Source organism: Diorhabda carinulata, chromosome 1, assembly GCF_026250575.1.
Source record: "Diorhabda carinulata isolate Delta chromosome 1, icDioCari1.1, whole genome shotgun sequence".
NCBI classification, from domain to species: Eukaryota; Metazoa; Arthropoda; class Insecta; order Coleoptera; family Chrysomelidae; genus Diorhabda; species Diorhabda carinulata.
The window spans coordinates 28,526,037-28,538,749 of record NC_079460.1 but is presented as its reverse complement, the minus strand read 5'-3'; the positions used below and the strand labels follow the sequence as shown (position 1 = coordinate 28,538,749).

The 12,713-nt window shown below is 29.7% G+C and overlaps 1 protein-coding gene across 3 annotated transcripts in view; it reads left to right on the top strand.

Moving 5' to 3' along the window:
• The window catches only part of LOC130898096 (histone-lysine N-methyltransferase, H3 lysine-79 specific-like), a 69,322-nt gene that overhangs the window by 24,827 nt on the left and 31,782 nt on the right, over positions 1-12,713 (top strand). For all 3 annotated transcript variants that reach the window (XR_009059849.1, XM_057807177.1, XM_057807249.1), the window contains exon 3: positions 5,344-5,482. Coding sequence is in view for 2 of the 3 variants with exons in the window: in XM_057807177.1 (XP_057663160.1) it covers positions 5,344-5,482 (139 nt within the window). In the remaining variant the exon portion in view is untranslated. The remainder of the gene's footprint in view (positions 1-5,343; positions 5,483-12,713) is intronic.

The window sequence follows — 12,713 nt, the reverse complement described above, 5'->3', positions numbered from 1 at the left end:
AAACACCAAAAAACAAAAAAAGTAATATTATATATCAAGTGCCTTGTACTAATTGTGACGCTGTCTACATAGGGCAAACATCTCAGTATTTGGAAAATAGACTAAGAGGTCATAAATACGATAAAAAAACTGCATTAACTAACCATGAAATATCAAAAAAACATAAATTCATTTATAAAGAATCAAATATTTTTAGAAATGGTTCACATTCATAAGAACGAAAAAGCTATAAATGATAAAAAAGATCTAAATAATTTAAGTAAAATTTATAGCTCTATTTTATAAATTCTAATATTTAATATATTTGAGATGGGAAAACCAAGGAAAAATTAATTTAATTTTTCTTATTGGAACAAAGTTCTAAGTTGATTTTATCCTTATTTTGATATTCATGATGAAGGTGATCTTTTGATCAATATAAATACGCAAATTGTCAGTGTCAATATCATATTTTGATAAATACTGTATATCAAAATTTTTTTTCTCACTAATTCTTTTCATTATTTGCTTCAATCCAGATTATTTTAGTATTTCTCCAATCATTTTGGTTTGTTTTTTCATCAGCTTATTCTTTATTATTTTTGTTTGTCTCGTGTTTCGCATTCTTACTAAATATTCCCATTTTACTAGCAAAATAACGCTGTCTACTTCAACTTGTATGTCTCAGATATGTATTTGCAAAGTTGGAAGAAACTGCCAAAAAGGTTCATGAATTGTTAAAATATGATTATGGTGATAATGTAGTTACGAGATTCTTTAGAAGTTGAAATTAGTCAATCAGGGATGAGGAACGGTTGTGATAGCCATGACAGAGCAGATAAAAGACATTGCAGCAATGGTTTTCAGTTATAAATTAGTTAAATGCAGTAGGTTGATTCAAATTGTATGTTATCTTTCTACTTTAACTTCAAAATTTCCTACCTCAACTTTGAGCCTACAAAATTCTCTTAGTGTGGTCAATATACATACTAAATTTTTTCCTGTTTAACGATTATAGGAACGACAAAAGACAATGATTGGGGGTAACAGGAATTTTCAAAGTTATTGATGTCAAAATGTGATAAATATAATATTCACATTAATTACTAACGTATAATTGTTAAAAAATTGTGGTAACATTTTAGTATTACTGTATTATTAAACTAAAAAAAGATCTCTTTTAAGAAAAATGTTTAAATGAAGTGCACTCCATTATATTTCAAATGAAAATTCTACATTTAGGGGTGGTGTAGTGCCTACGTGATCGAAATCACAGCCTTCTTTGTTGTTCCCAAACTCCCTTCTACCAATTCAATTGTTAGCTTTCAAGGTCAATGTATTACTACAGTGTATACCACCCCCCATAATTCAAATAATTCCAAACGGTTGTAAATCTATTGAACTTTTAAATGACGTACGGTTATCGTTATTTGAAAAATATTGATATTTGAAACGTTTTCACGGTTTAATTTTTAAGAGTCAATATTTATTTTTTTTGTTCAATGCAATAAAAACGTATACAGTACTTTTTGAAAATTCGATACACCTTTTTTGTTATTTGTTTACACACATTTTCAAGGGTTTTCTAAACATCTTTCGGAGAATTTAATCAGTAAACACGTCCAAAGGTCCAACTAAAATTACCTGTATTTATGTCACAGAGTACAACCATCCACACTACATACAAAAATATTGCAACTTATCTAAATATATGAATTATTTACTATAGGTAATATATTTAATACTAGTTTTAACACTTTCATTGTAATATGCGATTCTTCGTACAAATTATTTTTAATGATGAACGCCAGTGATTAAACTTTAGGCGTTTACATGCCATGTTCAAGTAAATGAAAATTTATTCATTTTCTCATTTGTCATTTCTTACACCTTTTAAAATGCAAATGTTATTAGTTGTCATTTATATTATATTGTTTCTAGCCAGATTTAAGGGACCTATTTTTAAACCAAAAAACATAATCCAAAAGTGTTAAGAGCTCTAACAATAATTACGAATTTCCAAGAATTTTATTCTTATGTTCCCGTTATACTTAGATATTCCGTCCGTAAGTCGTTTATCTGATATTTGAAATCTTATGTAGAGATCTTTTTAAGTATATTATTGTATTAAAATGTAAATTAGAGCGTATTTTTTTCAACTTTAGTTGGATATATCTGAGCAAAATGTTATTTTCAATCTCCAAAGATACCACTTTTGTGAAATTATTCTCACCAAAACTACCGAGGGTTAATATGAGGATTACATTTTTTTCAATTCTCCAACAGATTTTATTACCTCGAGCAATAGTGTTACTTATAGTACAGTCATATAGGTCAAAAATAAGAATCAACTTAGGAATGAGATATAATATTTTAAAAACTGATATAAATCTCCATTTTGTTTTAAGATATTCAGGTTAAAGGCCAATATCTTGATTTCTATGATTTTATTGCTATTAACAATTATTATGAATATTGTGGATTATAAAAATCTCTACATCTCATCTCAAGTTTTTATATATTAAACCACTTAGCTATTTAGCTAGCTATTTAGATTTTCAAGATTGCCGTCATAAGAGGGAGGTATTAATTTGCTTGCCATTCCAATTTAACGCATATCAAGAAGTGTTCTTTAAAAAAGTTTTTGCACGCACTTAACGGCTGTACTTTTAAATGAAGGGAGAAACTTATTAGAAATTCCTCAATTTAAATCAACTAGTATTTCAAGAGAAAAATTGTCCTTTACGTACTTTACGTCTCGTTAATGCTTGACAATGTGCGAACGGTATAGATCATCTTCGTATGTGTATATGCGCTATGTGAATATTTTCAATAAACTTGTGCAGTAATCCAATATTTTATCAACAAGTACATCAAGACATCGGTCCAGTAAATTATGAAATTCAAACTTGGTTTGGTGATTATTTGGGACACGAGTAGGGAGGATAGATTGTGCGGTATACTGACAATATCACAGCCTGTTCCAGATTAATACAATCATTTACAATTTGAATAATATAGGAAATCGAGGTTGCAATGTTCTTCATATTGTGGAAGTCACTATAAATACACGCTTGCATTTATACTGATGATCAATATAAAACCATAGGAAATGAGCAATGTGTAAAAAAAAACGATTTTTGTTACCTTCCACCTTGAATATCTTGAGACGTGGACATTAGGTTTTGAGATAACTTCTAGAATTTCATAATATAGGTCGATAGGAGTTTTCACTTATACCTCATTCCGAGTTGAAACCACTAATATGACTGTACTATTAGTCCGTCGGTTCCTACCTGTTTTCCTATAAATACATGTACCTATATACAGATGTTTTTCAATGGTCTAGCCGTAGCTAGTTGCACACCTGCCTTTAGAATGCAACTATCCACGCACTTAACAAAAAATTAAAACTTTGGTCTATAATAGTTGACGTAACTACCTACCATTTTTCTCTTCTAATGTTAGTGTTAATAATTATGTTCACTGTATTTAGCTGAAATAGTATTCTATAGAATTGCAAAATTGAATAGAAGAAATTTTTTTAAATCTATTGAATTTATGTTGTTGTAATGAAAATAAGAACATAGCAGTAAATAGTAGATAAATATTGAAGGTACCCAAATAGGTACATAAATGACTTTCGCTGTTAGACTTGGAAGTTTCATTAGTTAAATAAATTCAATATGTTAATCTATAATATCAACAAATATTTATTTGAAATGGATGATAGGATTGAAACGCAGATAGTATGATTACCTGGAAAAATATCGAATACATCATTAAATGTAAATGAGCTAACCCGAAGTTGTATGTTTTAGCATCTGCAGTGATGGTATTATTATATATGAAAAATAAATTTGATACACCTTAACTTTACTGGAGGCTCCTTATTATAATAAATAATAAAGATAATCTTCCTTCCAAACACAAACCTTTGATTTATGAACAAATCATATTTCAATTTGAAAAGATTGTAACACCATCTTCATATTAGCCAGCTTTTATTGCTAAAATTGTTAGTGAAAATTAAATTTGGATCTATGGCTGTTACCCTTGAGTACAATATTGAGAGTTCTTAATGAATCACCTCTTCTCAAAAAGGCTCTCAATCATGTCGAACATCAAGGTTATCATCATTGTTTGTTTCTGTTGTGTTTGTGTAAAGATGTGCTAAGAATCTTGAGCAATGGGCAAACGTCTTTCTTCTTCACCTTGACACATTGAGTAAGCCACCACAACGCAGATGAAAGCCTTTCAAAAATGCTTCCAGTTTTGTATTCAACATTAGGATAAGTGCCTTTCCAATTACGAGAAGTACTTTTAAAAAGAAATACTTCATCACATTTTTAGTACAAACCTCGTAGTTGTAAAGGTTATCTGAATCAAGTTATTTTATAGAGTTAGGCCAGAGAAAAATCGAACAAGATATACGAGGTATGATCAGAAATGCAGTCAAATACTAGTACGGTTTGATTTTCAGAGGTTGACAATAATTTATTTACGGTGATTATATTATTAGTTCCCGCCACGTTTCAAATTCAAATATATCTGACAGATGGATTATTTTCACTACACATATGGATTATTTAGGAAAATGGAAAATGGTAATTGGTCAGTATGATGCTGAATTGCTAACACGTATAGCTGCTGAACTTGATAAAAAAAACAACGAATTTGTGTTTTGTTGCATCAATTAAACAATATGGAAAAAATGAAGAGCTGCAGTATTGCAGGAAAATCATCAGTGATATTTACCTGATCTGGCTCGCTTCAATTATTGCTATTTCCTAACTTTGAAAAATGACTTGATGGAACTCGGGGACCGGTATTGTTAATAGAGTCTCAGATTTGGGAGCAAACATGTAGGTAAACAAACATAGATTTTGCTATGTCTCTTGAGGTTATTTTTGGATATAACGTTTCTAATCAAAGATGAAGTGATGAGTCTTGAATGGTTATATTAATCATATTTTTTTATATGCATTAGTACTTGATTTATATAGCTTCATAATTTATTCAAGAAGAATAGAATACCTCAAAAAGAAGAGAATAGGTGGCAAACTGTTCAATACACTGAAAGAAGAAACGATTAATTTTTACTATGATAACAGTTTATTGCACAATGTAAGTACATTAGCAACCCGAACTACATACATTTAAAAATCCCTCTAGAGGTTAAGTTCATTTTTTCTTCATTTTTACCATAATAATAATTAATTGCACAATTTCAGTACATTAACAACCCGAACAATATTAAAAACAAACAAATATTTTTCCTATCTTGATCAATGATTTACTCTACAACATAATAATAAACTTTAATATTTTCTAAACTTTTATTAACCGAAATATTTGTTTCAGGTGGGTTTGTGAAGATCTTCCAGAACTTAAACTACCATTAGAGAACAACATACTCTGTGATTATGACACTCGAAGTTATGAGAGTATGAAATCACTTTGTGATAGATTCAATAGAGCCATTGACAGTGTTGTGGCTTTGGTGAGTAAATTTGTTTGTTCGGACATTTTTTTCTCAATCAATCTAAACAGTCGATTTAAACATATTATAAAATGTGAATCTGAAAAATAACATATTCTGATTAACTAACACTAATTTTTGGATTTTCCATTTATATGGGGGCTTAATAAAGGATGTGAATTTGTATGAACATTCTTTAATTTAGGATCTTCCAATGTTGTGCCTAGGCTAGAGATAAAAAATAATAACTACATATTCCAGCGTTTTTCAAAATTCAACTCTCAAAGAGTTGAACAGGTGGATGAAGTTCCATAAATTTTAATGTTAGGATATTCCCATTTTATTCTAAGGCTATAAATTGAAAAAAAAACAGTGCACATAATTATCGAGATTTTTGATAATTTCACCCGCAAGAGTTGAAAAGGGAATGCAGTTGTGTATAAAAAGTCATGGGCAGCAGCTGATTATTGAATATATTAGCAAACTCAATGAATTTGTTATAATATTGATCATCTGTTCTTTGGCAACAATGTGAGCAAATCGACTGAAATTCTTTGTACATATTTTTTTAAAGTTTCCTCTTCACATCATACAGTTTGCTCTGTAGACCTTACCCTAGAGATTTCCTTCGTTCCGTAAATTTTTTCCCAATATTGTATGTAGTTCTTCTACTTGGAACTCATCTCATATAAATCATTTTTATTTTTACTTGCGTTAGCCTCAAAAACGTTTGGTCAAATTTTTTTCTATTCAAAATTATTCGAGCCAGTAGATTTGAAATTCTTTGATAATCCATTTTCTAATCAATAAATGTCTTAGGTTTTACGTAATGAATAATAATAACTATCGCTAAGTAAACTAATGATTGCATAGATTTGAAAAATAGTATATGAATAAATGGAGTTTTTGTCACATTTACTAATATTTAAAAATCCCTCCAAAGGCTACGTTCATATTTTATAATATGTTTATAACCGTCTGCCTCTATTTGAATTGTGTTGTATGGTATTTTCGTATTATTTGCAAAATAATTAGAAACTCTATAGATTTATGGTAGTATTTTATAGTCTTAAGCTACACAAATCGATCAGAGAATAAAGCTTAGTAATTAATATAAATGTTCTTGTTGATGTATTTAAAAGAATAAAAATAATTTATTTTTACTACCCATATTCTTAATACATTCTAATCTCCATAAAAGCGGGAGTACAGAGTACATTAGACTTTATTTGTTCCTCTTATAGGGGCATTTACGAAGGATTCGAATATTATTTCCGCGGTATTTGGATCGTCGTTGTAAATTCTCTAATATTTGTTGTCCTAAGGTTGCTCCTACGCAAATGAAAGAGACAAGACATGTTACAAATGAATTAAATCAAACAAACTTCTTGGATCTCTATGCTACAATGTCTTCGAAAAATATAAACACTTTATTTTGATTTTAATAAGTAGGTACTCTAAGAATGGGAGTAGGAATCCAGTGGGATTGTTTTTAATAATTGATCGCGACGTTTTACCGAACTTAATAATGGTAGTTTGAGTTTAACGTGGTTGGTTATAGATTTTGCATTTGAATTCATATGTTGGGTAATAATTATTTTCCAATACTGTATAGTATTTTAAAGGACAGTTAATACAGTTGATATATATCGTAAATTAAACGATTTTAGATTTCTTGACATAAAATTTCGACAGCAATACAAACAGTTACAAATCTAGCAATAAATTGTTTATAGAATAATTTAAATTGATTACAACTTTATTTTATTTTCCATTAGAGCACCTAACCTGATGTTAAGACATTAGTAGAGAACATTTTATTAAATATTATTAATCTTGAAAAAAATAGAGGCGTTGGGATTTAAATTTACCCTTTTCTACATCTGGAAGGTAATTTATTATTTATTAGTCATTTCCACTAGAACAGTATGGTTTTCAGAAATGTGTTTTACCGATATTACTATATATCAATATTTATTTCTAAGTATAATTTGAAAAAATGCTTATATAGTGACTGTAAATAGATTTTATTATATATACTGCGTAAAAATGAATAATAAAAAAATGATATTCCTGGATTCCTAAAAAATGTGGAAAAATGATAGTATGATATAGTATTTAGTTATATCAAATCAGTCACTGTGAAAGGTTTCATCTGAATTTGAAATTTAATAAGCCCATTACTTTGATGTAGTTTAGAGTAGGTATGTCACTGTCTGGGTTCCATACAATTTTAGTAAAAGGTATACAAGGTTGAGATTAATATTGTTGTTTAATTATTAGGTGTACTGAAAAGTTCGTAGGCTGACACATAGATGGCGCTATTTTATTCTATTATTATGATGTACAGTTAGACCTCACCTTCAAAAGACCCAAGTATAAATTTGACAGCTGACGTACTATAAGTTTGTGAGTTATAGCATTTTAAGTGAAGCAACTTTCGTTAGTTTGAAAAAATGGATAAAAAGAAATTCTGTGTGTTGGCTTGGTTTGATAAACATTATTCGAACTTTGCCCTAGGAAATCAACCGTTGAGAAGTGGTTTCAACATGGCGAAATGAGCACCGAGATCAATACACGAAGAGGTTGTCACCGACGAAAACATAAAAAAGTCCACAAAATAATTTTGGATAACCGTACTGGGAAACTGATTGTGAAAGATATGAAAAGAATGTTTTGGACATATCGTGAATGAATATTTGGGTATGCAAAAGCTCTGTTCAATGTGGATGCCGCGGGAGATCATAATCGACCAACAATAATAACTAATTGAATCTTCTAAGCTGTGTTTGGAGCTTATCAATCGCAATAAACTGTAACTGCCATTCGGCTCTTACGTTTTTCTTGAAACATTTTAAATATTCCTTTGTTCAGGTATTGGGGCACAGTAGTCACTTCGGATTTATTTACATTCGAGTTTTTGAAGAAATTAACATGTTATCGACCTTCCACTCTATTCGAGAAATTCAATGAAACCTCGGAGTTTATTCGAAATCTTCCTCTACCTATCTATCAAAGTAAATTTGTGGTGATATTATTTTTTTTATTCGCTAGTAAGTTTTTCAAATATATTCTTAGCTTTTTTATTTTAGTGCGTACAAAAACTCTAGTTATCTAGTTATTAATTTTCTTTTGTTTTAAGCAAATTTTGTTTAATAGTTTTCATATAAATTCGTATTTTCTATTTATATGGGGAACGGAACGAATAGAATAGAACAGATTCATTTTCCTGCGGGAAAAATATCCCGCAGTTCTACAGCTGCCAGGTTGGGAGTTTCAACCACAACTAAGGATCCAACCACCAGACTACGAATTCAACTCACTCCAACATCTGGGAATCCAGTTGAGGGCTGCAATTAAAAAAATAAAATAAAATATAAAATGTGGAAAAAAACGGGAACACAGATGGAAATTACTGAAGATGGTACGAGTAGAATACTAAATTTACATTTTTTTTAAATATAACCAATCAGGAATCTAATTTCTTCAGAAACTCGAATGTTAGAATAAATAAATCCGAACGGACTACTGAACCAGAATATGTGAACAAAAGAATATTCAAAATATTTGAAGAAAATCGTAAGAAGCTAAAGGCATGTTACAAAACATCGCTTTATAATTTCACACCGGAGTCTAATTGACAGTCAGCTGAGTAGACTGCGCGTGATGAACAGACTCCAAAGCGTGGGAAAACGCAATAGTCGGTTGGAAAGGTGGTGGAATCAGTGTTTTGGGATGTACATGGAATAATAGTCATCGACAATCGTGGAAAAACGTCCTAATTTGAAGAAGAAGAAAGTGATCTTCCGAGGATGATAGCTAGACAGGAATTTTGCGCTGATGGTTATCATCGCAACTGAAACTTATTTTGATGCTAAAGACAACTGAATTTTAGTTCGAAATTCATTCAATATACTATGCCATTCTACAAAAATATACTTGTGTTACACGTGATCTATGTAATAAGAGCTCACAATAATAATAATAATTATTATTATTAATTATTTTTGGGTAATATATTCCTGATTAAAAGAAACAATGCTCAACTTAATCAGTGGTTTCAAAATCTATAATTGGTATTTTGAAAAAGGAATCGATAGAAGTATGTAACTGTAGGAAAATAAAAAGTTATTACATATAGTATTCTGCTCATGTAGAATGGTTATAAAAATGTTAAAAATACTTGTTTATGTTTACTTGTACACAGATTCAACGCGTGTCTACATCCCACCTTTTTGTGTGCAGGTTATATGCATACCTACCAATTAGAATGTTACATTTTGTGCCTATATTAATTCAATAGCAATGATACGGGAAGTTCTCAGTTATGTAGTGCCGAGTTCTCCTGCTATTTCAGTGACTGCATATTTAGCTGAATTTTGATCATAGATTAATCAAAATTTATATTTTTTCTTCTCATCAGCCGGCGATATTCTGCTTTTCAATTAGTCGAAGTAGCTACTTTTGTGGTAGGTGGCATTATTCATACTTTAATATATAGAAGTTGTACATAAGAAAACCACTTTAAAGCCCATTTTGGATGAGATAGATAATTTTAAATTCTTTTTTCAAAATTCTGAATCACCTGGATAATTTTTTACCCGAATTTGCTTTCAATTCAGTAGAACCTTCCATTAAACGTCTATTTTGAAATATATTCAAATCTTTGATTTTGTGTTAACCTCATTTTACCATGTTTCGTCAGTAAAATATATTTGGTTGCAAAAATGTCTGTATCAACGATTTTGTTTGAAAAATATCATCTTGTTCGATTATCAAAGTTCCAAATGGGTTTTGTAATACCCTTCGTGTTTTTTTAAAGTAATTTTTGGGGTGGTTTTCAATTATATCTGATCCTCAAAAGAATTTCAACCTATAAAGGCTTCAAAAAATTTACTTATATTGTGAAATGCAGGCTTGTCTATCGGATTGTAAATTAGGCTCATTTTATTGAACTAAAATACTAAGTTAAGACAAAAGCGGCACAAATGATTATTAATATGTGAAAAGAAATAATATTAGGTATTGAAAATCTTATTGAATTTGTAGTTTACATACTTTCAAAAGTCTAGTCTTATCGTACCTATCAGACTCACTTTATCTCTAATTACCCCGGGTGTACGTCTGCACTAGTAAAGGAAAATATTTGAATACTACTTATTTCTTAGTTTCATAACTATATTTAAATGTATTTGGTTTTGAATTCTATTGAAATTTTGTTAATTATATTTTATTTTTAAATTTAACTCGAGGACACATTTTAAAAATAATTTAAAATTGCAAATAGAATCAAGTTCAATGAACGCAAAACAAGGTAATACTTTAATGTGCGGAAACCAAAATTCACATCACACAATTTGAATATATTTAAATAAAAATAATATATATCACGACAATATTGAAATTAATGAATAATCTTCATTTAAAAAAGTTTGAATATTTATTATGAATAAGTGGATAAAAATATTGTTTATCTTTCTTAGTATGTTTAGCATACTACTTACTGAATTATGTCTCAGCTACAGGCGTTTATACAAGTATGATTATAAACAGTTTCCCTCCATGTCTTTTTAAAGTACATCTGTACAGGTATTAGGAAGAAAGGACGCGGAGGATCTTCGAAAAGTATCCTTCTGAATTTGTTTATGTTCAGAAAGAGACAATTTATCTTGATATGCGCCCAAAAGTGTTCACTACTACAGGTTGACAAGTACACTTTCATCTTCTGTAGTGAACAAAATTAATGATTATGAAGGATATTTCCTTCGACAAGTGCTACTACACGCACCGGCACAATGACTTCCAAACATTCCCATTATTTACTTGACGATTCACTTTTGCCGAGTGACAATCATAGTTTGTCCATTTTAATTATTTTAATATCTTTAATCTGACACATTGTTTCAAAGTGAACAATAAGATTACCGCAGATTATTCTATGCCTATAGTGCAGCCTATGTTGACAAAAATAAACAAGTCATACAAGACGAAGTTAACACCTTATCGAAAAGGTTAAAACATAATGATGACATTGAAGATGAATTAATTAAACTCTTGTTTAATTTTAGTTTTGCTATTTGAAATTTCCACGTTAATAAACAATTCATTGTCACAAATATTATAAAAGCTTCATTGGTTCGATAGCTGCTAACTTTTATACATGAAAATGCCAAATAAACTTATATAACTTCAATATTAAATATTTAAATAATCTTGATTTTTTTAAAAATTTATATATTTCATTTTTTGAAAAATGGTCGATTTTTTGGTACTCCTTTCACTTTCTCGTTTTAAGAGAGCGAATAGTTTTGTTAATTGCTAAGGTCTAATTGTTGAGTAGTATTTGACTCGGAATAGTGAAATCCCATTTAAAATGATATTTCGAAAAAATAGGCTAATAAAACTCTTTCCAAAACACCACCGATATGTATATTTTCTTCTCGAATTTATTTCTAGATTTTGCGAGAATTAAATATATTAATGCTTCGTTGCCTGTGAATTCTATATAAAGAAGACATATTATTTTCTTCGTAATTATTCATGTTTCACCTTCATAATTTTCAATTCAAAGTCTCAAAAAAATCGCCAATTCAAATGCCACCAAACACAGCACTTAATAACAACACAACGTCATCATTCACGTCGGTAAATGTCTAGATTAAACTACAGATTATTAATTTTTATTAAATAAAACAATCTTGATAGTAGATAAAATTTTATACAATGTTTATGTCGTGAATTCATATTACGAAACTTTATGGATTATATTTCATTGCATAACTTAATATAAAACTTTACGATACTTATACCGTATATAACTATTATAAAATGAAATTTAAGTATTACTCGTATACGGTTAGGTTAGATGTTTGTGTAAGAAATATCGAGCTTACCTTCATATATCAACAGCGTCAAAACTGACATTATAAGAAATGACCGAAACGTTGGATGTATTGTTGACTGTGTTCATTGGGTATGATGGTGTTGTACTATGACAGGTCGCTAAAGAATAATGCATTGTTGTAAATATTTCATGAAGCAGTCAGAAGAGAACGGCCATAGATTTAGACAAGCAGTGATTGGTTGCTTCTCCAAACATTGTGCAGCAATATTTACCAAAGAACGTCAGTCTCTGCTACCTAGCTCCCTGCGACTTTTGATTCTTTCCCGGATTCAAGAGCACTTGTTCGACAAAGGGACGGTTGAAACTAATTAGTCGAATGCACTACGACAATTCCGCAAACTAATATGA